This window comes from Symphalangus syndactylus, chromosome 5, assembly GCF_028878055.3.
Source record: "Symphalangus syndactylus isolate Jambi chromosome 5, NHGRI_mSymSyn1-v2.1_pri, whole genome shotgun sequence".
In the NCBI taxonomy this organism is placed as follows: Eukaryota; Metazoa; Chordata; class Mammalia; order Primates; family Hylobatidae; genus Symphalangus; species Symphalangus syndactylus.
The window spans coordinates 79,768,674-79,795,281 of record NC_072427.2 but is presented as its reverse complement, the minus strand read 5'-3'; the positions used below and the strand labels follow the sequence as shown (position 1 = coordinate 79,795,281).

The 26,608-nt window shown below is 38.4% G+C and overlaps 1 protein-coding gene across 2 annotated transcripts in view; it reads right to left on the bottom strand.

Moving 5' to 3' along the window:
* The window catches only part of SYT10 (synaptotagmin 10), a 68,465-nt gene extending 55,698 nt beyond the window's left edge, over positions 1 to 12,767 (bottom strand). The window contains exons 1-2 of one of the 2 annotated variants that reach the window (XM_055276969.2): positions 12,175 to 12,767; positions 269 to 626 (exon numbers count right to left, since the gene is read on the bottom strand). In XM_055276969.2, coding sequence (XP_055132944.1) covers positions 269 to 626; positions 12,175 to 12,325 — 509 coding nt within the window. In that variant the 5' untranslated portion in view covers positions 12,326 to 12,767. Of the gene's footprint in view, positions 1 to 268; positions 627 to 11,853 lie in introns of both variants that reach the window. The other variant, XM_063639213.1, reaches the window with a different exon arrangement.
* Between the last annotated feature and the right edge of the window lie 13,841 nt (positions 12,768 to 26,608).

The following is a 26,608-nucleotide window of genomic DNA, read 5'->3' as shown; positions in this document are numbered from 1 at the left end:
AGCCCCTTTCATGGTCCTCCTCCCTATTTGGCTTCTTTGTCCTTAGTTTCTCTCTTTCTGCCCCTATGTACTCTGTCCAACCCTTTCTCTCTTTATTTAATTATCTATTTCCTATGTCTTTCCCATTTCTCCTGTCTCTCTTTTCTTTTCTCCCAACTAAAGTTTTTCTCTCTTATGAAATTTCACTTTCACACACACACAAACATACACACACACACACACACACACACACACACACACACACCAGTTTTACATAATCTTTCCTTACCGGGATGATGACGTAGGCTCAGTAATTTGTCTTTGCACACGTGCATGTTTAATTAAATGTTCTTTTAAAGCAGTTTGGACTTCTGCTGGGATGTCAGGGGAAGTGTGGCTGATTTTTATTGCAGGCTCAATGGCTTTTACGGCTGGCTTTTCATTTTCCTTAATTTCTTTTTTCTCTTCAGTCTCAAAAACTTCAGTAGGAGCACTTGAAATGCTCTGTGGAAGGGTAGTGACGTTGGTAGTCACAGGTTTGCTTTTCCAGCATGGCCAACACAGCTTCCAGAAGACAAAAAGTGACACAACCAACAAGGCCAGTCCACAAAAGCTGACAACAACTGCTAACAGGCTGACCGAAATATCTGGAAAAATTACAATGTAAAAATGATTAATTACTATTGTACATAAAAAAGCAGAAATGGAAAGAAAATTTTACATCATAATTGTTATTATTTCCTGATTCAGAATTTCAAAAACTCAATTTTAAGTTATCTTTGTAGGAAGAAAAGGTTAATAATCATTCCTGGAAATTCCCAAAGGAGGTACTTGAAGAGTTCCACCCCGGTAAAAATTCTCATTATATACAGGAAAATTATGATGTATGCATATTATTTCCAAGTACACTATGATGGGTTCAAGATTTTGCAAACAAAGATTGAAAAACTGCAACCTGCCATGAAGCCATGAGGCAAGAAATTCTAAAAATGCACACAATAGGAAACTCTTGTTTGCTTCATCTTTGATCTAAAGATGCAAGCTTCTCATTCTCTAGGCAGAGAATCATATTAAATATTTGTGTAAACTGTTTTCAACAGTATAAATGAGAATAGCACATTACTAATAGAGAATGAGACACCATTAGTTACATTTTCAAACTCCATAGATTCTTTCTGATAATTTTGTATTATTTTTGTTTCTAATTTCTCTTAATTTCTTGAGTCCTAAATTAATTGATGAATTGTGCTATGGCCTGAATTTTTGTATCACCCCCAAAATTCATATGCTGACATCCTAACCCCAAGGCCACGGTATTAGGAGGTGGGACTTCTAGGGAGGGCATTAGGTCACGAGGGAAGTCTTCACGAGTACGATTAGTGTTCTTATAAAGCAGGCCAAGGGTGCTCTTTTGCCCTTCTACCATGTGAGGGCATAGCAAGAAGGTGTCATGTATGAACCAGGAAATGGGCCCACGTGACTAGCACAGGCATTCTCCATGGGGACTTGACCCTGTACATTTTACAATATAGAGAAGCAGAAAATTGTTGTTTCCTGAAGATGTCAAGCTTTTTCCTCAAAGAAGGGGGAAATTGATATATCATTTCTTAAGGATGGGGGTGGGTCAAGATTCCATCATAATTACAATGTTGTCACTCCTTGCGTCCAGAGACATAAGGCATGGGAGAAACGGAATTCCGCTTAATAGAAAACAGTGCAAGAAGTTAGATTAAGTAGAATTTTATCCTGAAAAATAAAACAAAAATTATGCAAACAAGCTTATTGTATTTTATTTATGTTTTTGCATTGCTTGCCATAGCAATTATGACTAATCATTAATAGTATTAAAAATGAAATCAAGTGCTTCATGCATAGGTCTTCGTGACATATTTTTCCCCCAATAACAAGCATTGTTTAACAAAAGAAGAATAACCTATCAAAAGATTGAGTGAGGATTTAGGAGAATTTATAAAGTCATCGAAAAATTTTAAATGACTTTTTCATGTTTGTGATTCATTTAACTATGACATGAAGTGCACTATGAGTTTGGATTTAATTCAAAGAAAAATGAGTAATCCCAGAAACATTTTAAATCAAGGTGTTGAAATGAAAATATGCATTTCAGAACTAACATTTTGGCTAAGGAGAAGATAGAAGTGAAGGCAAGACTGGAAGAGGAAATACTAGTTAATAGATTACAAGAGCTATCCATGTGAGAGACTGGTGGTTCTGAACCAGGGTTGCTGAAATGGGAAAGAAAAGATTCCAGAGAAAATCAAAGCTCTAGTGAAGGAGTGTGAAGATTAAAAAGGACAAGAATATGACTCACTGGGATGATGAAGTAAGGAAGACAATGACTTCAGTTTTGCTCGTATTGAGTTTGAAGTACTTATGGTCATGCAAGTAGAAATTTTGAGTAGGCTATTGGTCTTGCATAAATGCAACTTAAATAAATTCCAACTAATTTAACTTCCTTAAGTGGTGGGATCTGGATCCGTAGAAGATAAGTGTTCCTCAACAGAATCCTGAGTATACCAATATCTAAAGAAAGAGAGTTTCAAGGCATAAGAAACCTGCACAGAAGAATGGCGAAAAGGAGAAAGAAAGATATGCAAAAAAATCAGGTCAGTGGGTATTCACAGAAGCTAGGAGAATATTTTAAGAAATGATAGTGTAAATCATTAAAATAAGTTCAATTGAAACAAGAGTTGAGAAGTGACCATTAACTTTAACAAGTATATCTTTAGTGAATTCTATGAGACCAGTGAAGCAGATGTTGTGTTAACCAGATTACTGTGGATTAAGAAATGACTGGCGGCCAGGTGTGGTGGCTCACGCCTGTAATCCCAGCACTTTGGGAGGTGAGATGGGCGGATCACGAGGTCAGAAGATCGAGACCATCCTGGCTAAAGCGGTGAAACCCCGTCTCTACTAAAAATACAAAAAATTAGCTCGGCGTGGTGGAGGGTGCCTGTAGTAGCAGCTACTCGGGAGGCTGAGGCAGGAGAATGGCATGAGCCCGGGAGGTGTAGCTTGCACTGAGCCGAGGTTGTGCCACTGCAGTCCAGCCTGGGCGACAGAGCCAGACTCTGTCTCAAAAAAAAAAAAAAAAAAAAAGAAATAACTGGCAGTGCAGAATTGGACTCTGTGAGAGTAGATAATTCCTTCAAGAAATTATACCTAGGAAAGGAGGAGAGAGAGGGAGCAATAACTACGGCAGCACATGGAGTTGATGAAGGTGTTTTTATTAGGATATGCAATACTTCAGCATGCTTCAGAATGATGAGAAGGAATCAGTGGACAAGAAATGATAGGCAATTAAGCAGAATAATTAACAGTGAAGTCCCACAAAAGGTGACAATGGATGAGGTCTGAAGCAAAGATCAAAGAATTGGATTGCTTCTTTCTTTATAAGAAAAAGAGAATAGTTCTGGATGCCAGTAAGGTTATAGGTCTCGAGGCAGGAAGTCAAGTGAATTCTTGTTTATAACTATATTTTTCTCTCCAAAGGAGGAGTTAGGGTTAACTGTCAATTATATTGGAATATTTGGGAATAGTTTGGGATATTTGAAGAGCATGAGAAAAGTTTGAAATAGGAACTATGGAGAATAGGAGAAAATTGAATAGGAAAACATTAGATGCCTGGTCAGAATATACATTTCTTTCAAAATTGGAGACTAATAAAGTGATACTAGTCTGCCTGGTTTTAAAACCTTCTAAATATTCAGCAGCTTTGGTGTAGGGGCAAAGAGACAAATAAATGCATCCATGCATAAGGTTTTTGGTTTGTTTATTTTTCCAGAAGAATGTGATAGACCCCAAAGGAGAGAGTGTATTGGGCAGATAAAATGATGCATCATAAGTATGATGTCATACTTACTGAAAGAAAATTCAGAGATAAATAGAAAAGTTAATAGACTGGAGTTTCTAAATGAGAAAGATGAACTCATAGGAGATTTTGGTTGGGGACTGAAATATTTGGATTTACAATGCCACGGTAGTATTGTTCACTATGATGACAAGGGTTTGTGTATGATCATAAAAGAAAAGAGGTAAGGTGAACTAGAGGAGATCACTGGAGGAAGGTGGCCAGTCACTGGGAGGCCAGGGAGATGAATCTGAGTGTCTTGGTTTTTATACACGGGCTTTCAAGTTACCCGTTCCAATGGGCAGACTCGGTGACTAGGCTCTCTAGCTATAATTTTCACTATCTATCTTTGGATAATTAAAAATAATCCATTACATAACATTCATCCTATTATATCTGGAAAGATTAAGAGTTAATGAAATATACAGAAATCAGATTAGGCTCTGAGATAATTAGGTTTAAAATTGCTCAAACTCTGGTTTGATTACATACATATGCATAAACATTATTCTGCCACTGTCTGTCTATATGTCTGTCGGTCTGTCTGACTATGCATCTCTAACTAATTTTAGTCAGAAACATTTTACCCTTTTATCATGTTTTAATATCCCAAACTAAAGTGACATAGTTCGGAAAAACTGAGAAAAAGATCACTGTCATCAGAAAATACAGGGAACTTGTAAAATGCGAATTCCTCAGAAACTTTTAGCATAGCCGAACTTTGTTAAAGTCTGTATAACCAGGCCATAACATTTGCATGATCTTGTCCACTGAAACTTATAAATACTGCTAGGTCCAATTACCTACTACCCATGCAGCTAACACGATCATGCAGAAAAGCACAAGCCAAGTGTCCTGTTCTCAATTGAGAGCTTTAGAGCACAGTACCATTGGCCTGTATATCTTTTATGAATTCTTTTAAGAAAAAATGCATCATTAACACTTTTTATGGCATAGAATATGACAATGTGTGGAAAAACAAGGGCATCATTCATTCTGAATCAAAAAGCCATTCAGAAGAATCAGACTCAGAATTTTAGTTTTAAAATTACTTTAACCTATTTATTTCTTTTATGTTTTCCTTCCTACATTTGTGTCAGAGTGATATAAGATTTCTTTAAAAGTCTAAGTTTTAAAAGAAGTATTTCTATACATATAAAATAAAAATTCCATGTGATGAAAAAGCATTGTGCCATAGTTTATTTGGCAATATTCTCTTTCTTCTCTTGGTGCCACATAAAATAATGGTGCATCTTATAATCAAAGGCATCTTCGATTTGATAAAACATGGTACCAAATATGGTATTCGAATATCTAAATTTATTAAAAAGCTTTACATACGCTCATCATTGAGTAAATTATGTATAATTTGTGACTGTATATTACTCATATATCTACATTAACTTGAACATCACACATAGCATCACATACATTTAATTAATGGCACTAGTACATTTAATGCTTGGCACAGTGGCTTTCACATAGTAAGTGCTCAATAAATATTGCTTGAATAAAAGCATAATGCTAAAACCACTTCTCAGGTACATTAACAGCTTATATTGGAACAGATTAGAAATTATAGGCTTCTGAATATTGTTTTGTCCATTAGTCCAATAAATCCATGACTACTAAAATATCACTAAGGGAATAATATTAATAAATACTGAAGAGAAAACAATAGTCCTTGTTTAATGAAGACAGTATTGCGGTATGGACAAATTGACATTGACAAGGTTTTAAAAATTGACTGTTATGTTATCTAGTCAACAGTGGAATAATAAATTAGACAGTAGACCATAACATACATCAAGGTCCATCTAAGGAAAAAAAAAGTCATTAATATCGATTCCTTTCTGTTCCCCTTAGGATGATTTCCCCCTTCTGGCTCCAAGGCCATTACAGCACAAGTCCATGAAGAAACAAAGGTGTAAAGAGTTTTATTAATTTCTGGTAATAAACCCATAAGAGCTTCTACTTTTTTTCCTCGATAGTCTATGTGAGGCATGTTGATGCCAGCTCTTATAGCTTCAGTGACTACTTAGGATGTATTTCACATTATGAAGAAAAAGAAAATTACCTTATAAAATAATAAAAGAAGACATCTCTTTAGTCAGGAATTCTGTCTGTAAACTTGGTCAGTGTTAGATATTCCACCAACAGAGGAAATTGGCATTGTGCCAGTCAGACAAAAGACCTATAATAATAATACTCCTTATCTGAAGGTTCAGTTTCTTTGATAGATTCATACTAATGATGCTCTGAGATCTTTGAGTGGGTGACTCTCAGCAATTTTTCAGTCACATTTTGTCTCCAATGCCTCATAGTACTGAATGTTAATAGTATACACTGTTAATTATTTAACTTGACCAAAATATGGCAGGAAAATACAGCACACAAGATTTTAATGAATTATTTTTTCTAATTACAAATTAAGAAAAACAATGTAACTGGTAATTTAATATCTGTTTTCACTACAGACTTATTTATAAACATATGAAAGGAACTATATTTGGGATTATATGAGTTCAAAGTTGTGCATTTCAAACACACTAAAAATCTTTCATGTGATTTTACAGTTGACACAAATCAATTATATTTGGCCAAGAATATGTAAACACCTACTCGTGTACACTGAAGTACACATGTGGGCATAGTCAAGTAAGAAAAATGAAAAACACTGCTTGCTATATTTGGATGATAGAAAATCTAATAGGTTTGAGATATGGGTCATAATTGCACACTAATAAATTTTATTGGCTAGTAATTATAGCCAATAATGTAATAATATTAATAGCTTATCTTCACAGACATTTTTTCCAATGCCCTTCAGCGCTAAGGATGCCCCCAGAATCTCCTCTTCCTATTCCTACTTTTTGTTAAACCTAGGCTAAAATCTAAGCAGCCCGGGTTTCTTAGCCTATCCCCATCACTAACTGGTGATTTGAAGGGAAGTTATATTTCTTTGCCTTAGTTTTCACATCTGCAAAGTGATGATTCCTACTTTCAACTGGAATGATTAACAGCAATTTGAATAATGAGATAGTTACTTTTCCCCTGCCACTTTCTACTTAGCACACTAACATGCTTTCCTTTTGCTGCCATACGCGAATATATTGAACAGAGTCGAGAACTTGTAGACTCAGTGCTTTATGCAACACTTACAAATTTAGCCATGGAATTATAGCTCCACCTGAACACACTCTGAAGAAAGTCAATAGATATCTATATCAAGTTCAGTTGCTTTTTCATGAGTATATTGCTCACTGAATTCTAGCTTTTTAATGTCTCAAGTGCTCTAATTTCTGCTATTATCATAAACCAGATATTTTGTATGTCTATATAGGATATTGTATTAGATACTGGTGACACAAAAATACAGATATATACAATTTAGTTGCAGAAGGGATTTGGAGGTTATTAAGAAAGACTCATTATTTTACAAATAATAAAGTTGAAGCTTCTTGATAATAAATCCCTTGATTCATTCATTCATTTAAAAAATATTAATTGGGCCGGGCACGGTAGCTCATGCCTGTAATCTCAGCACTTTGGGACGCAGAAGTGGGTGGATCACCTGAGGTCCGGAGTTCGAGACCAGCCTGGCCAACATGGAGAAAACCCCCGTCTCTACTAAAAATACAAAATTAGCTGGGTGTGGTGGCACATGCCTGTAATCCCAGCTACTCGGGAGGCTGAGGCAGGAGAATCGCTTGAACTTGGGAGGCGGAGGTTGTGATGAGCTGAGATCCCGCCATTGCACTCCAGCCTGGGCAACAACAGTGAACCTCTGTCTCAAAAAAATAAAATAAAAATAATAAATAAATAAAGTAGCTAGTATGAACCACAGATTTTTCAAGGCACTGAGGATAAAACAATAAACAAGCCCCTGCCCTCAAAGAGCTGACATGCTATTGACTTAATGTGTACAACGTTAGTGGAATAAAATGTAGATTGGGAAGAATATAATCATATGTTCAAAATAGAAATGATTTTAATTGGCATTGGAAATTACATTAAACATTTATGGTAATGATTGTCTTCTGCCGGAATTTTGTATTTAAAAAAGCTTGTAAATGAATGCAGGTGCATCTCAAACAATTACCAATTTTTTTCAAAAAGCCAAAATTACAGTAATGACTGTTTTTTTAAAATGTGATTTGAACTTGGTATACAAAATCACTCATAAGAATTAGACGTCAAGAGACTCATAGTTCATAGAAAAAGGAAATACAGCTTTTAATCTGTCACAAAGGAAAAAGAAAAGGTTAAAGCAAAAAGAAATTCCTGCCAATGCTGCTAACATACTGGGATTTAAGAGGAATAAATGTTTGCTGAGACCTTGGCTTTGAAGATAGGTCTCCATTTCCGTTTGAAGTAAATCAGACCAAGCACAAGGTGTATTGATGATCGTGTGACAATGAGACTAGACATAGCAGAAGCTGGCCACTCTTCCATGGAGTGGCAATGTGGAGGAAGGAAAAATATCCTCTCATATATTCTTCTTCAAACGGGCCTATCATTCTGAATCCACTATGGCTCCATTATTCTTTTATAGACCTACAAGTCTCAACAAAAAAATTCTACTGATAATATGTCTGTAAACTGGAATTCTTTATACAATCACTAGGATGTGTAAAACTCTGTTATGGTGATTAAACAATGTTAACTCAATTAATCGGGTAGTCATTTGCTTTGTCCCTCTACTATGAAGTCCCTCTACTAATTTTAAACCTTTATCATAGACCCACCATGCCTTGATCTTAGAGGGAAATCATGATGTAATTCTTAAAATTTTACTTAACTATCCCTTTTCTTGTCCGTTAAGTACTTTAATAAGATTATTTGCCATATACCTACTTATTATCCCTATGTCTAAGAAACTGAAGAATGTATGTGTGAATTTAGAAGAATTTGTCTAAATTTTTATTTTGGAATTTTTAGTCCCAAATTAAAATTGTGTAAAGATGCAAAATTAGAACATTGACGAATTAAATGCTTATGAAAATCTTTAAATTAAGGTTAGATCTATACAATTGTGATGGGAGCTCAAGTGACTGTGAGCTTAAGTGGGTTTGATTAGCTGTGATTTATGAGGTCTGCCTTTCAAGCAACATAGGTTCCTTGAAATTGATAAGCATTTGAGCAGCAATTAAGGAGTAATCGGAAATTAAGCTAAATCCAGTTTAAAAATGATTATATATATTCAGTCACAGTATGCCTGAAAAATAACTTTTGGGCCCAATATATTGCTTTGTATTTTCCCTAAGCATTCTAATATTAAAACATATTGTGCATTGAGATTGATTTAGTGAGTGACATACCTATTTCGGGAGAGGGAAGGAATCTATGGTTAAAAAGACTCAAAATATCTGATATTCTAGAAAGTGCACATGGTGAACTTTCTAGAATATTAGTAATGCTGGCACATATAAGGACTCCGATAAGCTACGCCAAAAGAGTAAATGAACTTGCGTTGGCAACTTTAGTGTAAGTCTTCACCAATTTTATTAAAGTATGAGATTGGTCATATTGTGATCCTATTGTGATTCTGAGATCCCCAATGGCAACAATACTGTTGCTGCTTCTGCTACTGCTGATATGGTCACAAGTAACGGTGATGCTTGCACTTCATTGGCATTTACAAAACCCATAAGATAATATCTTACATATATACGTGATTCGTAGCTCCCTTCATGTAGAATGACTTTCACTGGAATTATCTGAATTTCTCTCCCTCTGTCTCTGTGTGAAGGAATTGAAAATACACACAATTTTGGAGCTTGTAATTATCACTGTAATGTTAGAACAACCAATACCATCTGGGCAGTGCTGATTAACTTTCAAAGTAAATAAGCACTGTGCCATTCAACATTGTTGATGTCTTCCTACCAAAAATGGCCTTCTCATTAAACAGTGAGTAGAAGGATCACTGGAAGTGCTTTATTCAGGAACCCATAATAAAAAGCGTGAGAGCACAAGTTATAAGAAAATCTACTTTAAAGAACAGTGTGACGCTGGGTGGCTACGAAATATAATTAAATATTTGGCAAACAATCTTTAAATCCACTTCATAGATACCTATTAACTTTGAGTCTATTTGCAGATTAAAGTATTTTACTTCTAACTGTGGCTTAGATTCGCAAATGAAAAATGCATAGCAATCTTGTTTGTCTTTATACGTCATACACGACCTAGTAGAATATCTTTCCTAGTAATAGCCAATAAATATGTGTGTTCCTATATTATAAATCGAATACCTCATATATTATGTAGTCTATTTTTCCTCTTAAGGGGAGGAAAATATTCTTGCAATTGTTTTAGGCTAATTTTTCTCACTTTTTATTCCCAAGGGGAAAAGTTCAAAAGGAATTCAGACTACAACTACTTCTTGCAGTGATTAGGAAAAACTGAGAACCATTTCTATAATTCATATACTATAGTTTATCTGAAGCTGATATAGTTGCGCATCTTGGACAGATTTCAAAGCTGGGACTTGGTTTCTAACTTCCGCATATTTTCCTTATTACCAGCCAGTCTGAGACCCGGGAAACCACTATTTGGTGTGTGATCACAAAACGGCAGGAAAGAGGAAAATCAGTAGTTTTATTCACAGCATCAACTGTTCAATTACCAAAGCACAATCTTCAAACTTAAATACTCTCACTTCGTCCAGTGTACCCCTTCTCTGAGTGTTACCTTTAGCACGTGGGTCACTAAAGACGTTTCAGAAAAGCTTATCTAATGTCACCAGAGACGACTCTGAGGTCACACTACTCTGGTCTTCACCTCATACTTAGCAACGATACGTACGACACAGAATACAACATGCCCACACAGTGCCTTCCGCTGAGTTTCATACACTCCTAGGAATTTAACACCTACTGAACGAATGGAAATGATTCTCAGTTGTGTTTATACACTGAGAAAATTTTAAAGTTTTCCGATCCGGGGTCCAAGCAGCGGCATCTCTTCAAGCTCTGCCAAGCGCAGACAGAGCCCCCTTGGCTCACGTTGCCCTGGATCAGAGAATTCCAAACCCTGCAGCTACCCATTTGAACAATGGAACGTAAAAGCTAAACTAAACCCATTCCCACGCCCCGCTTGGCTTTGGCTCAGGGGTGGTGGTGGAGGGGATTCACTAAGTGTGCCCCGCTTTGCTCCCTCCCAGCACGCAGGGCTCCACGTTGTCCTGAGCTGGGCTGTCCAGCTCTCGTTGCCCTGACTACCTTCAACTCTGAAAACCCCGCCAGGAGATCAGAATGACAGGAAAAGCAAAGGGAGAGAACCTAGAGAAGGAATGGCAACCTTCCAGCCGAAAATCCCGAAAGCAGTGTGTTTTGACTCCTAGTGCAACAAGTGACCCTCTCGAGCGGCTCTTGAAACCACGCAGCCCGCAACTCGGGGATCCACCTCGCGTGCGCCCGAGCCGCACAGCAGGCTGGACACACCAGCCTTTTCCCCAGCCGTGACCCAGTGGGTCGGATTCGATCCTTTCCACCCCCAAGCCTGGAGGAAAATCCACTTGACACCTTTTTCCATCTCCAGATTTCCGACGGTCGATATCCTCCTGCATCCAGCCCGTTTCCTAATTTCCTGAAGGGTAGGGAGAGCGTGCGTGTGCTGGGGATTTTAAACGTCTCCCCTCTCTTCCACTTCTTCGATATGTGCTCTGAGCTTTCGGTGTCGCCCCACAAATGGGATCAATAATCCCCGTTTTACCCACTTTGTCATGAAACCCTACAAAATCACATATATTAAAAGGGCTTTAGAAACTGTCAAGTGCCCGACAGGTTGCAGCCGCGAGTTACCTCGGAGGCCGAGGCAGCCACCTCTGCAAGCGAGTTCTGCGTCCAAGCAGAGATGGTCCGTCCCGCCTGGCCCCCATCAACAAGGCCGGGACCAGCGGCCGGTGGAACGAGCGAGAGCAGCCCGAGTCCCACAGGTGAGCCGCCCCCACAAGCAGCCAAGCCGCGAGCCGTCCCGGCGCCGTCACCGCCCGCACTCACCTCTCGGCTCCGGGAGGGCGATGGGAGGCGTGGGAGAACGCGGAGAGGCGCGGCGAGCCTGGGAGCGGGAGACGGCGCCGGGAGGCGGGAAGCGCACCACAGAAAGGGAGAAGCCCGCCGGGTGGACGGGAGGAAACAAAACCCAAACGCCCCACCCTCGAAGTCGCCAGGAGCTGAGCGAAGGAAGTAGCGAGGTAGGAAAGCGCGGCGCCCCAAATACGCTCCGGGAGCGGCGCGGGAGGCGCAGAAGCCCGGAGCTGGCAGCCGAGCGCGCGGGGTCCCAGCGGAGCGCGAGGACGCGAGCGGAGCCCTCCCCGTTACCTGTGCTGCTCCCGCCCTGGCTGCCCCTGTCCCGAGGGAAGATGCCCGCGCACTTCTCCCACTCCACCTGGCCCGCGAAGCACAGCTCGGTGACGATGTGCAGAGCCTTCTGGCACAGACTGTTCACTCCGTCCTCCTGGTGGAAACTCATCGTTTGGCTTTTCTTTCGTTTTCTCTTTTTTTTTTTTTTTTTCCCAGTTAGCCGTCTTTTCCTCTTCGTCTAGACTAACTCCTCTGGCGCCCTAAGCCATAGTCCGCCCGCGGTGACTTTGGCTGGACGGCGCGCCGCTGAGAGCCGGCAACTCTTAGGAGCCCCACGTTAGCCCCATGGCGGGAGTGGAGCGCGCAGGGAAAGCAGGGGCGCGCGAGGAGGCTGCGGCTGCGGCGAGGTTTGCGCCAACTCTCCCGCCTCGCGAGCGAGCCGAGTCGCGCTGGAGACCCGGCATGGAGTGCCGAGGGGAGGGGGGAGCCGTAAAAAAGCCAAAGCAAGCCCGCAAGCACGCCCCCCTCCTCTCCCCAGCGCACTGGTGTTTCTGGCGGGTGCCTGGCGGCGACGCGTCCAATCGCAGCCCGGCGCGGGCGCGGGGTGACAGGCGGCGGAGCGCGCAGACCCCGCTCCCCGCGTCTTCTGGAGAAGGGACTCGCGAGGGAGGCGGGGCGGCCCGGCGCCCCTGCCGAGGCCGGGGATGCTCATCGTTGCCCAGAGCTGGCCTGAGGAGCCCTCTGCATTTCCCAATGCTTTTCCCTGCATCAGCGCAGCCATCCCCGCCGCCTTTGTCTCTCCAACTTTTCCACGGATGTATTCTACTTTCTGTGCTATCTGCTTGTGCCCTTCTGGAAAAGTCATCCCAATCGAAGAAAAACTGAAAAAGTTAATTAAAAAAAATGAATGCGTGAATAAGCAAACCCTCTTAGGTAGATCACAAAATAAAATGTTATTTGTACTAATAATCAGATAAGATTTTGTCGATTAATCCGTAATTGGCGATTGAGAATGCAAACTTGACTCCCTCCATCTCCTTTCTTAGCGACTTAAAACAAGACATGGGTGTTAAAGGGAACAGGATTAAGTTCAAATCTGTCACACATCTCAGCCTAACCTTGAAGTTGCTTCCAGGTCTTGGCGATCCTCCCACTTCAGCCTCCCTGGTAGCTAGGACTCCAGGGACTCCAGGCGCTATTTTTTTTTTTAAACTTACTGTAAAGACAGGGATCTCACTATGGTGCCCTGGCTGATCTCGAACTCTTGGGCTCAATCAATCCTACAGCCTTAGCTTTCCAAAATGCTGGTATTCCTGGCACTAGCCACCACGGCCGGCCTGCTTTCGGGTCTTTGCCTGAGTCTGTAAAATGGGAGATTTGGACTCGGATGTCTTAAGCTCACCTGTTTTTATAATTCTTTAATGCAAATGGGTGCAAATCCCTAGAACTAAAGCGACAAAATAAAATTAATAAATGTGGGCTTCAGGATATAATAATGTGTTTATACGGTTTTTAAACTTTTTTTCGGGCAGAGTTTGATCCCATGTCGTAACCTGAGGATTGATTTAACCCTCTTGTGATGAGGGATTCTTTATTTTTGAAGTGCGATATATTGAACTTGTTAGCGTGTCTATACTAGTAGAATAAGTAGTCTTTTTAAAAAACAGCTAATCAGTTCATGGTAAATTATTTGCTTTGCACAGGCACTATGGTAAGCCTACTATAAATATTAGGCATAGCACTCCAGTAGGGAAACGTTCATTAGTTGAATCATTTTGGCCTGGTCCATAGGACAATTGGTTTAACTAGGATTATTTTTACCATGAATTAAGACAAACTAAAATCTGCAGGCTTCATTTGATTTTTGTCTTTAGGCACACTGACTTGGGTGGTTTTTAAGTCGAATTGGCTAAAGAAATAATTTAACTGTCAATAAAAAAAATTAAACATCTACTGCATGCACAAAGCTAAATAACACACTTTAATAAGGCCCTTTCCAATTGCCTTTTGCCCCCCATTCTGCTACAGTCTACACAGACAGATCGGTAGAAAACAAACTGCAATGCAATGCTGTACTTTCATATTTACCATATGAACTAATTGCTGTGTAAGAGGACCAAATGAGTAATTATCTTTATACTACTTACAGATTCTAATTGCTTAAGTGGAGTAATGCAGAAGGTCTCCCTAATGATCCTCTTGTGTTTGATTTCAGTGTTAAACATTAAGTAAACAAATTCTGAAGATAACTTTCCTGGTATTTGTTTATGCTGTTCCTGGCCTGTTGCTACTCTTATTGCTGTGTTTTCACAACAAGCAGAGCTAATTTCACTTGGATATTCGTTTTTCTGAATTCATTTCTCTGAAAAAAATTTTCTTTAATCGAAAATGAATATCACAGGTTTTGATTTTTTTCTTTGTTCTCTGGACCATCTCACAGCTCATTAGCAGGTGAATCAAAACAGTTTTGTTTGTCACTAACTAAAAGCTTAGGTAAGAATTTTGGGCAAAGTACAAACTGCATTGAAGGTCATCTTTTTCAGTGCTGAGGGATAAGATGACAAGAATTTCAATTTTCAGTCTTTAAATTTTTTTCCAACTATTTCAGCTACCAAGAACCTAAAAAGTAACCCAAGCAATACAGATTTGCATTTAGTTCCCCACTCAAACTCTGAAGGAATTGGTGAAATAGTAAAAGGAGAGGCGTGCAGGTTAGACTGATACTTACCAAGCACTGTTGGCTGTGCTAAGTATTATAGTAGCCATTGTTAGTCAAAAAAATACTGGCTGTAATGATCTCTGTCACAGCTTCCTTCTGGATGACCTCTACGTTATGTAGAGGAGGGATTGGTTTGGAAATAAGGAGCTCAGGAAAAATTCGTGTGAACTAAGCATACCTGTTAAGTGACAATTTTAAACATTCAAAACTCTGATTTCCCTACTTGCTCAATCCTCTTTCAATTCCTTCTTGCCCTTTCTCGTTCATATCGTGGGGGAGGGAGAGTTAGCTTTTTAGGCAGAGATCTCTCTATGGTAAGGGGAACTTGGAGATCACTCTCAGACTATAATTTTAAATATTATTTGACCTCCAAGACAGGAACTAAGAGAGTAGGTAAATGAAGAAATCTCAGAGCAGCTGAATGAAGATCACAGAAAATTATTAAATTTGAACTTACTTCAAGTGTTACTACTTTCCTTTTCTGTATTCTGTTGGCAGCTCAGATTCATAACAGCCCAGTTGTAACTTTCTGTGTACAGTTGGGGCTGGTCCTGTATTCCTCAATTCAGAAAATGGAATTGCCACTCACTCCCAACTGGTGATGGTGATGACCAAACTTCTGGCTTGCACAGAAGAAATGAGAAGTCCAGTTCTGACTCCAGGTCCTTTTCTTTTCTTTTTTCTTTTTTTTTGAGACGGAGTTTCGCTCTTTTGCCTAGGCTGGAGTACAGTGGTGTGATCTCGGCTCACTGCAACCTCTGCCTCCCTGGTTCAAGCGATTCTTCTGCCTCAGCCTCCAGAGTAGTTGGGATTACAGGCGCCCGCCACCACGCCCATCTAATTTTTTGTATTTTCAGTAGAGGTGGGGTTTCACCCTGTTGGCCAGGCTGGGCCTAAACTCCTGACCTCAGGTGATCAGGCCACCTCGGCCTCCCAAAGTGCTAGGATTACAGGCATGAGCCACTGTCCCCGACCCTCCAGATCCTTTTAATACAACCGAATTCATCACTCTGGAAGATTTGGTGTCTTCTCTTTTTCCATTATGTTCAATTTGTTCATTTTTCCTGATGGATACCCAGCGAGCATTTCAATCTGAGACTCAGTGTTGAGTTCTTCAATTCCGAGAATTCTATTGATTTATTCCTTCAGTAATGTTCTAACTTCCATTTTTTTTTGGCCGGGTGCGGTGGCTCACGCTTGTAATCCCAGCACTTTGGGAGGCCGAGGCGGGCGGATCACGAGGTCAGGAGATCGAGACCATCCTGGCTAACACGGTGAAACCCCGTCTCTACTAAAAATACAAAAAATTAGCCGGGCGTGGTGGCGGGCGCCTGTAGTCCCAGCTACTTGGGAGGCTGAGGCAGGAGAATGGCGTGAACCCGGGAGGCGGAGCTTGCAGTGAGCCGAGATCGTGCCACTGCACTCCAGCCTGGGTGACAGAGCAAGACGCCGTCTCAAAAACAAAACAAAACAAAAATAACTTCCATTTTTTTTCTGTGCAGTCCCTTACTAGGACTCCATTTTTGTTGGATTTTTGACTGCTAGGACTGAATCGCCAATTTTCACTTCTCTTCTATTTTCCATTTTTGTCACCTTACTCCTTATGCTGTAATATTGGGGAGATTTCCTTTGACCTTGTTCTCTGAGCTTTCTATTAAACTACTATGATTTCATCTTTTAGAGTTCTAAGATCTGCATACTTTTTGGTTTAGTGATTCTTTTTTCTTATTTCATGAATGAAAATCTTTTATTTCTCTGACCATATTAATTATGTATATTTAACACCCTTTCACCCTCATTTCAGTCTTGTCATCTTTTTCTCTGAATAACTCTTTTGTTGTTGTTGTTGTTGTTCTGTTCTTTTTGTTGGAGGATTTTTTTCTCAGGTGTCTGCTGATCCCTGGATCTCCATTTAAAAGCACTGTTATATGGATTTGCAGGACCAAGTGCATCAGTAAGACATAGAACCAACGAGCATCACTGAAGGACAATTCAGAACTGAGCTGTACTTTTAATTGGAACACCCCAAATATCAGTATCAACAGCTTTATTCTCTGCAGTGATTCAATTCTTTTCAGAGAGGGACTATCTAGTCTCTCACCAGGGACGTAAGGTAGTAATTAAAATCTGCCTGCTTTTACTTAATCCTCCTTCTTCAGTCTGTCGCCAGACTCTGTCCTCTTTTGGGTCTGTTGTCCAGCATCTAGAGCCTTTCAAGGTTAATATTTCTGGGCAAAACAAAACATAAAACAAACCTCTTTTATTTGCAATTTGGGGAAGGATAATAATTGAGGATGTGTGGGTGGAGACTTGAGCTTCAAGACATCTTAAGAATTACATTGACCCCCAACCCCTGCCTTTTCAGCCTCTTGTCTTACCCTCACCTTCTGCAGAATGAACATGAGGTGTTTCCATCTCTGTTTTTTTTCTGGGCCTCTCTGGGGTGAGTCACTAGCTTCTCATTGCTGTCTGCCTCTAGAGGTTTAAGCTCTCTCTGCTTAGCAAGTCAGTGACTGCTTCTTCACCAGCTTCCATCTTCTAAACCTATTAACATCTTTTGTCTTTTTAGTCTTTTTGTTCTTTTGGGTTTATAGTCTTTTATAGCTTTACTGTCATTGCAGTGTCATTTCAGGAGCAGGAACACAAGTACACAAGTTCTTCATTTATCATGTTTAGCTGTTTAAAAAGGGAATTCTCATTGTGCCACTATTTAAAACTTTCCAGTGGCTTCCAACTGTGCTTTAGACTTATTGAATACCTTCAGTGGGGTCTGTAAAGCCTTACCTGACCTGACTTCTGTCTATCTTCTTTATTGTTTTCTGAGTTGACTGTGTACTTTCTTTTCATCTTCAATTTCTCCTTTGCAGCACAAATCATAATTAAAGTCAAATAATTTGTTGTAAGCTCTGGAAGGAAGGAAACATTTCTTGCTTTATCACTGCTCTTTTTCTAGTGCTTCACACTGTGCCAGCAGTAATAGCTATTCAATAAACATTTGCTGATGAGTAGATTAATATGTTACTTCTTAACCCTATCTCTTTCTCTGTAGTTATCATCAGTAATAAGAATTTCAGAAATATATAGTATATTAGTCTGTTCTCACACTGCTAATAAAGGCATACCTGAGACTGGGTAATTTTCAAAGGAAAGAGGTTTAATTGACCCACAGTTCCACATGGCTGGGGAGGCCTCCCAGTCATGGCGGAAGGTGAATGAAGAGCAAAGTCATGTCTTAACGTGGTGGCAGGCAAGAGAGCTTGTGCAAGGGAACTGCCATTTATAAAACTATCAGATCTCATGAGACTTACTGGCTACCATGAGAACAGTATAGGGGAAAGCACCCCCATGATTCAATTATCTTCACCTGGCCCTACCCTTGACACGTGGGGATTATTCCAATTCAAGGTGAGACTTGGATGAGGACAGAGCCAAACCATACCACCAGGGTATGTAATAGAAACTAGTAAACCATTCTATTCCCAGGAAGGAAGAAGGACCACCAGGAAGAGCAAGTGGCAGTAGTGCAATACGTCCTTTCAGAAGGAAAAAGATGGCCATTTGTATCTCAGGAACAGTCACACACCCTTGATACCTGTTTTGTGTCATGTCTGTGTTATATGTTTTACATCTATGCTTAATAATCATAACCATAATCATTATTATTTGATATATAAGCTATATAAAACTAAGTAGTTTTCAAGCTAATTGTTATAGTATTAATATCTTATATATTAGCTCATTTAGAATAGCGACAGACACAGTTCTAAGCTTTTTACATACATTTACTATTTAATTGTCACAATAAACTTGTGTAATAGATATTTTTGTTCATATTGTATAGGTAAAAAAACCACTTCAGAGAGTTTAAGTAGCCTTTCTTAGGGTATATAGCCATTAATAATAGAGTCTGGTTTCCAATTAAGACCTTAAGTTGCAAAATTTAGGTTCTTAGCTATTGTATGTTGCTTCTTCTCATCTATCCTCATAAGGTGTCTACAGAGTAGGCAGAAAGGTATTAAAGGATCATTCAGCCAGGAAGGTGAATTGATAAAAGCGTGAAATGATAAAAGTATGGCCTTTATCTACTTCTCCATTCACATTAGCAACCAATCCATGACCCTACTAGTTATACCATCTAAGAACCTAGCATGAACCTTGTCATATTCTTTTCCTCTCCCATATAAGTAAATAAGCATATGGAGAGACACATGTATAGATGTTACACTGTTGTTGTCTATTTTCCAAAATGGTGCAGTTCTTACCCAACTGTAACTAATGAAAATCCCTTCAGTTTGACTGATGCAGTTTTAAGGAATTATTTTTTCTTGCTTTTTTGAGGTATAATTGACGAATAAAAAAAGTACACATTCAAGGTGTGTAATGTGATCATTGGATATAGCTATACATTGTGAAATGATTACCACAATCAATTTAAATAATATATCCATCATTACTCATAGTTACCATTTTGTGTGTGTAGGGTAAGTTAGTGAAGACACTACAGATCTCCAGGAATACCTGGGAGATATTGTGGGTTTGGTTCCAGATCACCTCAGTAAAGTAAATATCATAATAAAGTGACAAAATATCATCAAAAACTCATAGCATATTTTTGGTTTCCCAGTGCTTATACAATTTATCTTTACACATACTGTAGTCTATTAAGTGTGCAATAGTACTATGTCTAAAAAGCAATATACATGCCTTAATTAAAAAATACTTTATTGCTAAAAAATGCTAATGATCATCTGAGCCTTCAGCGAGTTGTAGTCTTCTTTGCTGGTGGAGGGTCTTGTGTTGATGTTGACGGCTACTGACTGATCAAGGGTGGTTTCTGAAGATTGGGGTGGCTGTGGCAATTTCTTACAATAAGACAGCAATAAAGTTTGCTGCACCAGTCAACTCTTCCTTTCACAAAAGATTTTTCTGTGCTTTCTGATATCATTTTACCCACAGAAGAATTTTGTCCAAAATTGGAACCAGTGCTCTTAAATCGTGTTGCTGCTTTATCAACTAAATTTATGGAATATTCCAAATACTTTGTTGTCATTTTAACAGTGTTTCCTGCATGTTCATCAGGAATAGATCCCATCTCAAGAAACCACTTTCTTTGCTCATTTATAAGAAGTGACTCTTCCTGCGTTTAGGTTTTATCATGAGATTGCAGTAATTCACATCTTCAGGCTCACATCTAATTTTAGTTCTCTTGTTATTTGCACCACATCTGCAGTTGCTTCCTCCACAGAAGTCTTGAACCCCTCAAAGTCATCCATGAGGGTTGGAATCAATTTCTTCCAAACTCCTGCTCATATTTATATTTTGGCTGCCTGCATCAATCATGAGTCTTCTTAATGGCATCTGGAAGGGTCAATCTTTTCCAGAAGGCTTTATATTTACTTTGCCCAGAACCATCAGAGGACTCACTATCTACGGCAGCTATGCCCTTATCAAGAGTGTTTCTTAAATATTCATGTCCTTTGTAGCAACAAATATGCAGCTGGAGGCCATTATCCTAAGTGAGTTCATGCAGGGACAGAAGACCAAATACTGCATGTTCTCGCTTATAAGTGGGAGCTAAGCATTGGGTACTCATGGACATAAAGATGGCAACAATAGGCACTGGAGACCACTGAGGGTGGGGAAGGAGGACAGAAAGGGTTGAAAAATGAACTGTTGGGTACTATGCTGAGTACCTGGGTGATGGGATCATTTGGACCCCAAACCTTAGCATCATGCAATATACCCAGGTTACAAACCTGCATATGTGCCCCCCGCATCTAAAATAAAAGTTAAAAAAAAAAAAACCTTGAGAGCCATGTACAGGAAATGTATCAAAATGGAATAAGAACAAAAGCTTAATAAATCATCATTTATAAAAGCCCCAAAAACAGCAACAACAAAAAGTATTTCTGAAATAAAGGACTTGAAAATCAAAATTACTCCTTGGTACATGGGTGGCAGTCATGAAAACAACATTAATCTCTTTGTATATCTCCATCAGAGCCCTTGGATTTCTAGGTGCATTGTCAATGAACAGTAATATTTTGAAAGGAATCTGTTTTCTGAGCATTAAGTCTCAACAGTGGGCTTAAAATATTCAGGAAACCATGCTATAAACAGATGTGCTGTCATCCAGGCTTTCTTCTTCCATTTAGGGAGCACAGGCAGAGCAGATCTAGTATCATTCTTAAAGGTCCTAAGAGTTTTGAAATGGTAAATGAGCATTGGCTTTCACTTAAAGCCACCAGCTGCACTAGCCCCTAATAAGAGTCAGCCTGTCCTTTGAAGCCAGGAACTGACTTCTCCTGTCTCCTATGAAAGTCCTAGATGGCATCTTCTTCTAATAGAAGGCTGTTTCATCTATATTGAAAATCTGTTGTTTAGTGTAGCCACCTTCATCCATGATCTTAGCTAGATCTTCTAGATAACTTGCTGCAGCTTCTACATCAGCACTTGTTGCTTCACCTTGCACTTTTATGTTGTGCAGATGGCTTTTCCCTTAAACCTAATGAACCAGTCTCTGCTAGCTTATGAAGTTTCTTCTGCAGCTCCCCCACCTCTCTCAGCCTTCACGGACCTGGAGTGAGTTAGGGCATTGCCCCGGATTAGAGGTTTGATCTTCTATCCAGACCAGTAAAACTTTCTTCATATCAGCAATAGGCTGTTTTCACTTTCTTAGCATTTGTATGTTCACTGGAGTAGCGCTTTTAATTTCTTCAATAACTTTTTATTTGTATTCATAACTTGGTTAACTGATGCAAGAGGCCTAGCTGTCAGACTGTCTTGGCTTTAGACATGCCTTCTTCACTAAGCATAATCATTTCTAGCATTTTATTTAAAGTGAGAGATGCGGCCAGGTGCGGTGGCTCAAGCCTGTAATCTCAGCACTTTGGGAGGCCGAGGTGGGCGGATCCCTTGAGCTCAGGAGTTCATGAGAAGTCTGGACAACGTGGTGAAAGGCCATCTCCACCAAAAATACAAACATTAGCCGGGAATGGTGATGCACTCCTGTAATTCCAGCTACTTGGGTGGCTGAGGCAGGAGAATCTCTTTAACCCAGGAGGTGGAAACTGCAGTGAACTGAGATTGCACCACTGCACTCCAGCCTGGGTGATAGAGTGAGACCTCGTCTGAAAAAATAAATATATTTTAAAAATAATAAGAAGAAATAAAATAAAGTGAGAGATGTGTGGCTCTTCCTTTCACTTAAACACTTGAAGGCCATTTTCGAGTTAGTAGTTGGCCTAATTTTAGTATTGTATCTCAGGGAATAAAAAGGCCCGATGAGAGGGAGAGAGATAGGAGAACGGCTGGTTGGTGGAGCAGTCAGAACACACAAAATATTTATCAGTTATGCTGCTGTCTTTTATAGGTGTGGTTTATTGTACTTCAAAACAATTAATACAGTAATATCAAAGATCACTGTGTTAGGCCATTCATTGTTGCATAGCTATAAAGAAATACCTAAGACTAGATAATGTATAAGAATAGATTTAATTGGCTCACAGTTTTGCAGGCTGTAGAGGAAGTATAATGCCAGCATGTGCTTCTGGGGATGGCTTAGGGAAATTTTATGGTGGAAGCTGAAGTGGGAACTTCCATGTCACATGGTGAAAACAGGAGCAAGAGAGAGCGGATTGGGGATAGAGGTGCCACACCCTTAAACAACCAGATCTCATATGAATTTAGAGAGAGAGCTCACTTATCACTAAGAGGATGGCCCAAGCCATTTATGGGGGATCTGTCCTCATGACCCAAACCCCTTCCATCAGGCCCCAACTCCAACACTGGGGATTACATTCCAGCATGAAATTTGGTCAGGACAAATATCCAAACTGTATCAATCACTGATCACATATCATCATAAAACACATAATTATGTTTTAAGTTTCATAATTTTCAAATATTTTATGTGTTCTGACTGCTCCACCAACCGGCTGCTCTCCTATCTCTCTCCCTCTCATCGGGCCTCTTTATTCCCTGAGATACAATACTAATTTTAATAATAATGAAAATGTTTGAATATTGCAAAAATTATGAAAATGTGACGGACATGAAGTAAGCACATGCTGTTGGAAAAATGGTGCCAATACACTTGCTCAAGGCAGGATTGCCACAAACCTTCAACTTGTAAGCAGCACCATATCTGTGAAGTGCAATAAAATGAAGCACGATAAAATGAGCTATGCCTGTCTTCTCAGCATATTTCAAGTAAACAATATGGTATTGTTAATGATAGTCACTATGCTGTAGATTAAATCTCCAGCATGTACAGCATGATGAATAATTATTTTTATTGACTAGAAACATTTCAAGATGATGATATACCATAATTTATTCAACTATTTCCCTACTGATGCAGATTTTTTAACTTTAGCTATTTATTACAATGGGCCATGTTGCAGTGAATTTACTTGTAATATTTACTTAAATACTGATAATTTTATTTACATTATCTGTATTTCCAAGGAAGAGAATTCTGCTATATGAAATTACATTTAAATTCACATTTCTACCAAAAACATGTAAGATTATCCTTTTTTGCACACCCTGCTTACAAAAATAGATGTTAGTACTTTTAAATTCCTGCCATTATTTTTAGTATATTATTTTCAAAGACTGCCCTGTGTTTATATGTAAACACTTATGCAAATTTTTATTTATATAATGTATATGCCTATTAGTGAAATTAAAATTAAAATGTAAAATATATTTATTTTTAATTAACAAAAAGGGATGTGAGACTAACCATTGCTTCTTTTCTAAACTTGTGATCCCAAACCTTAGCATGTGTAAGAATCATTTGGAATGGTTGTTAAAACATAACCTGCTTGGCCCCACTCCTGGAGTTTCTAATTCATTTGATTTGAGGTGGCGACTGATAATTTGCATTTCTAAAAATTTCCCATGTGATACAGATAATGCTGGTCCCGGGACCACACTTTGAGAACCACCCTTCTATATGGGCTCTTTAGACCAAACAGTATCCTTAAGAATGTACGTAGTATACCTACCTACTTCTGGTGTAATATCTGGTCAATTCAAAATAAGCAATCTAAAATAACGAAAGATTGAGGGCATTAATTGAAATTAGGTAAAAAAAAAAGCCACATAGTTACGTTTTAAGTTTCATAATTTGCCAGCTGTGTAATGATAACTTACTCAAACTCTTTGAACTTAGCTTTTCTTTTTTTACTGTTAGAATAATATCATGTTTTACTTTCATCAAAGGATTGCCCTGATGCTCAAAAAAGGCAGTGAATGGGAAAATACTCAAAAACGTTATGCAAATATAAATTATAATCATCACTCTGTGGATTAGGATTATTTGATATATAAAGCAGTTATAGCTCAGCCTTTTTACTCTGTGTCAAAGATTTTTCTCAAATTTGTATCTCATTCATAAGTAAAATAATTGGGCCTCCTAAAAGTTTTAGGAAGTAGCAAAATACCTTTCTCAAGAGGCAACAAGTGATGAATTACCTCATGTAGCACATGATTAACCTCCCTAAAATTCCTATTTATACCACATTCTTCCTCAATTCTCACTCACAGAGGAAGTTCCAATCATTCTAAATCATACTAGAATATTCTATTATCTCTACAGCAGTGGCCTTTCCCTGAAATTATATTGCTGGTTTATTTATGTGTTTACCATTTATCTTTTCCATACTAGATTACAAACTCCCTGACAGCCAGATCTGACTTTTTCACCACTGCATCCCAGAACTGAGAATAATTATGGGCACAGAGCAGGAATGAAATGGCAGTTTAGTTTCTCAGTGACCATGTGAAGCCCTATAATAGCTCTTAAGTAGGATTTATCTGGGACTGACAAGTTTGAATTAAGAGCTTAGAAGTTACTGTGTCAATTTTTAAAGACCAAAATCACATAAACGTTACTGGTTATTTTGAGAAGTTCAATAAAGAGGATATATTGATTAAAATGATTCGTAAATCACTAGGATTACAATTCATTCATTAAACAAAGTTATATAATTAATACATGATGATATAAATAGTATGTAAGTTCTCAGGAAATTTTTATTCTCAGCTTCTCTCTTGGCAGAAAGCTGGCCTAGAAAATTTCAATTTAATTTGTTAAGTAAGTTTTCTGCAGAAGAATTTGTAATATTTTTTATTGTAAACATTAAAGAGTAAGTGCTAGAGTATGGAATATGACTATAAAGTAAAATATGTTGCTTTTCTGCATAGTTACTTTTATGGACTCACCAACAATTTAAAAATGCTGCATTTAGGCAAATTTTTTTTTGGAGTGCTTCTTTTGGTATTAACTTCAAAGCCAATTCACACGCTACAAAACACAAACAAAAACAAACAAAAAGCAGCCAGATTGGAAAGGAAGAAGTAAAACTATCTCTATTTGCAGAGGACATCATCTTATGTACAAAAAATCCTAAGGAATCTATATTAAAACTACAACAACTAATAAATGAATTTAACAAAGTTGCAGGATTCGAGATCAATATAAAAATATTGTTGCTGTACAATAGTAATAAGCAATCCAAAATGAAATTAAGAAGGCAATTTCATTTATAAGAGCATTAAAATAATAAAAGACTCAAGAATAAAGTTAACAAAAGAAATGTAAGATTTGAGCCTTGAAAACTACAAATATTGCTGAAAGAAATTTTAAAAGATCTTAATAAATGAAAGAATCAAAGACTTACTATTGTTAAGAAGGTAAAATCCCAAAGTTGATATACAGATTTAATGCCATCTATATGAAAATCCTAGCTGCTTTTTTTTGCAAAAATTAATGGAATGATCTTAAAATTTAGATGGAACTGTAAAGCATGCAGAGTAACTCAAACAATCTATAAAAAAAGAAGAAATTTGAAGAACTCATACTTCCAATCAAATTTACTATAAAGCTCTAAAGTAATGCAGACAGTGAGGTGTTAGGATAAGGATAGATATACAGATCAGTGAAATGATAGTCCTGAGAAAAAAAACCTTATATTTATGGGCAATTGACTTTTCAATAAGGTTACAAACACAGTTCAGTGGAGGAAAAATCGTTTCTTCAACAAATGGTGCTGAGACAACTGGTATACACATGCAAAAGGATGAAAGTATACCTCTTCCTCACACCATATATAAAAATTAATTCAAAAGAGATCATAGACCTAAATGTAAGAACTGAAATTATAAACCTTTTTGAGAAAAACAGGAACAAATTTTCATGACTTTCAGTTAGACAATAATTTCTTAGGTATGACACCAAAAGCACAATAGACAAAATTTTAAAAAATAGGTAATTTGAACTTAATGAAAATTAAACCTTTTTTACTTCAAAAATGCATCAAGAATGCAAAAAGCTAACCAACAGGTTTGGGGACAATATTGCAAAACACTTACATAATGAGGAACTTTTATCTAGAAAATATAAAGAATGCTTACAAGTCAACGACAAAAAGACAGATAACTCAATTTAAAAAAAATGGGTAAAGATTTGAATAGATATTTCCCCAAAGAAGATATACAAATGGTCACTAAGCACATTAAGATATTCAACATCATTAGCCATTAGAGAAATGCAAATTAAAGCCATAGTAACATATTACTTCATATCAACTAAGATAACTATTATTAAAAGACAGATATAACACATGTCAGTGAGAGAGTGTAGAACACTTATGCATCTCTGGTAGAAATAAAAATGGTACAATGACATTGGAAAACCAGGTAGAACTTCCTATGAGTTATCTA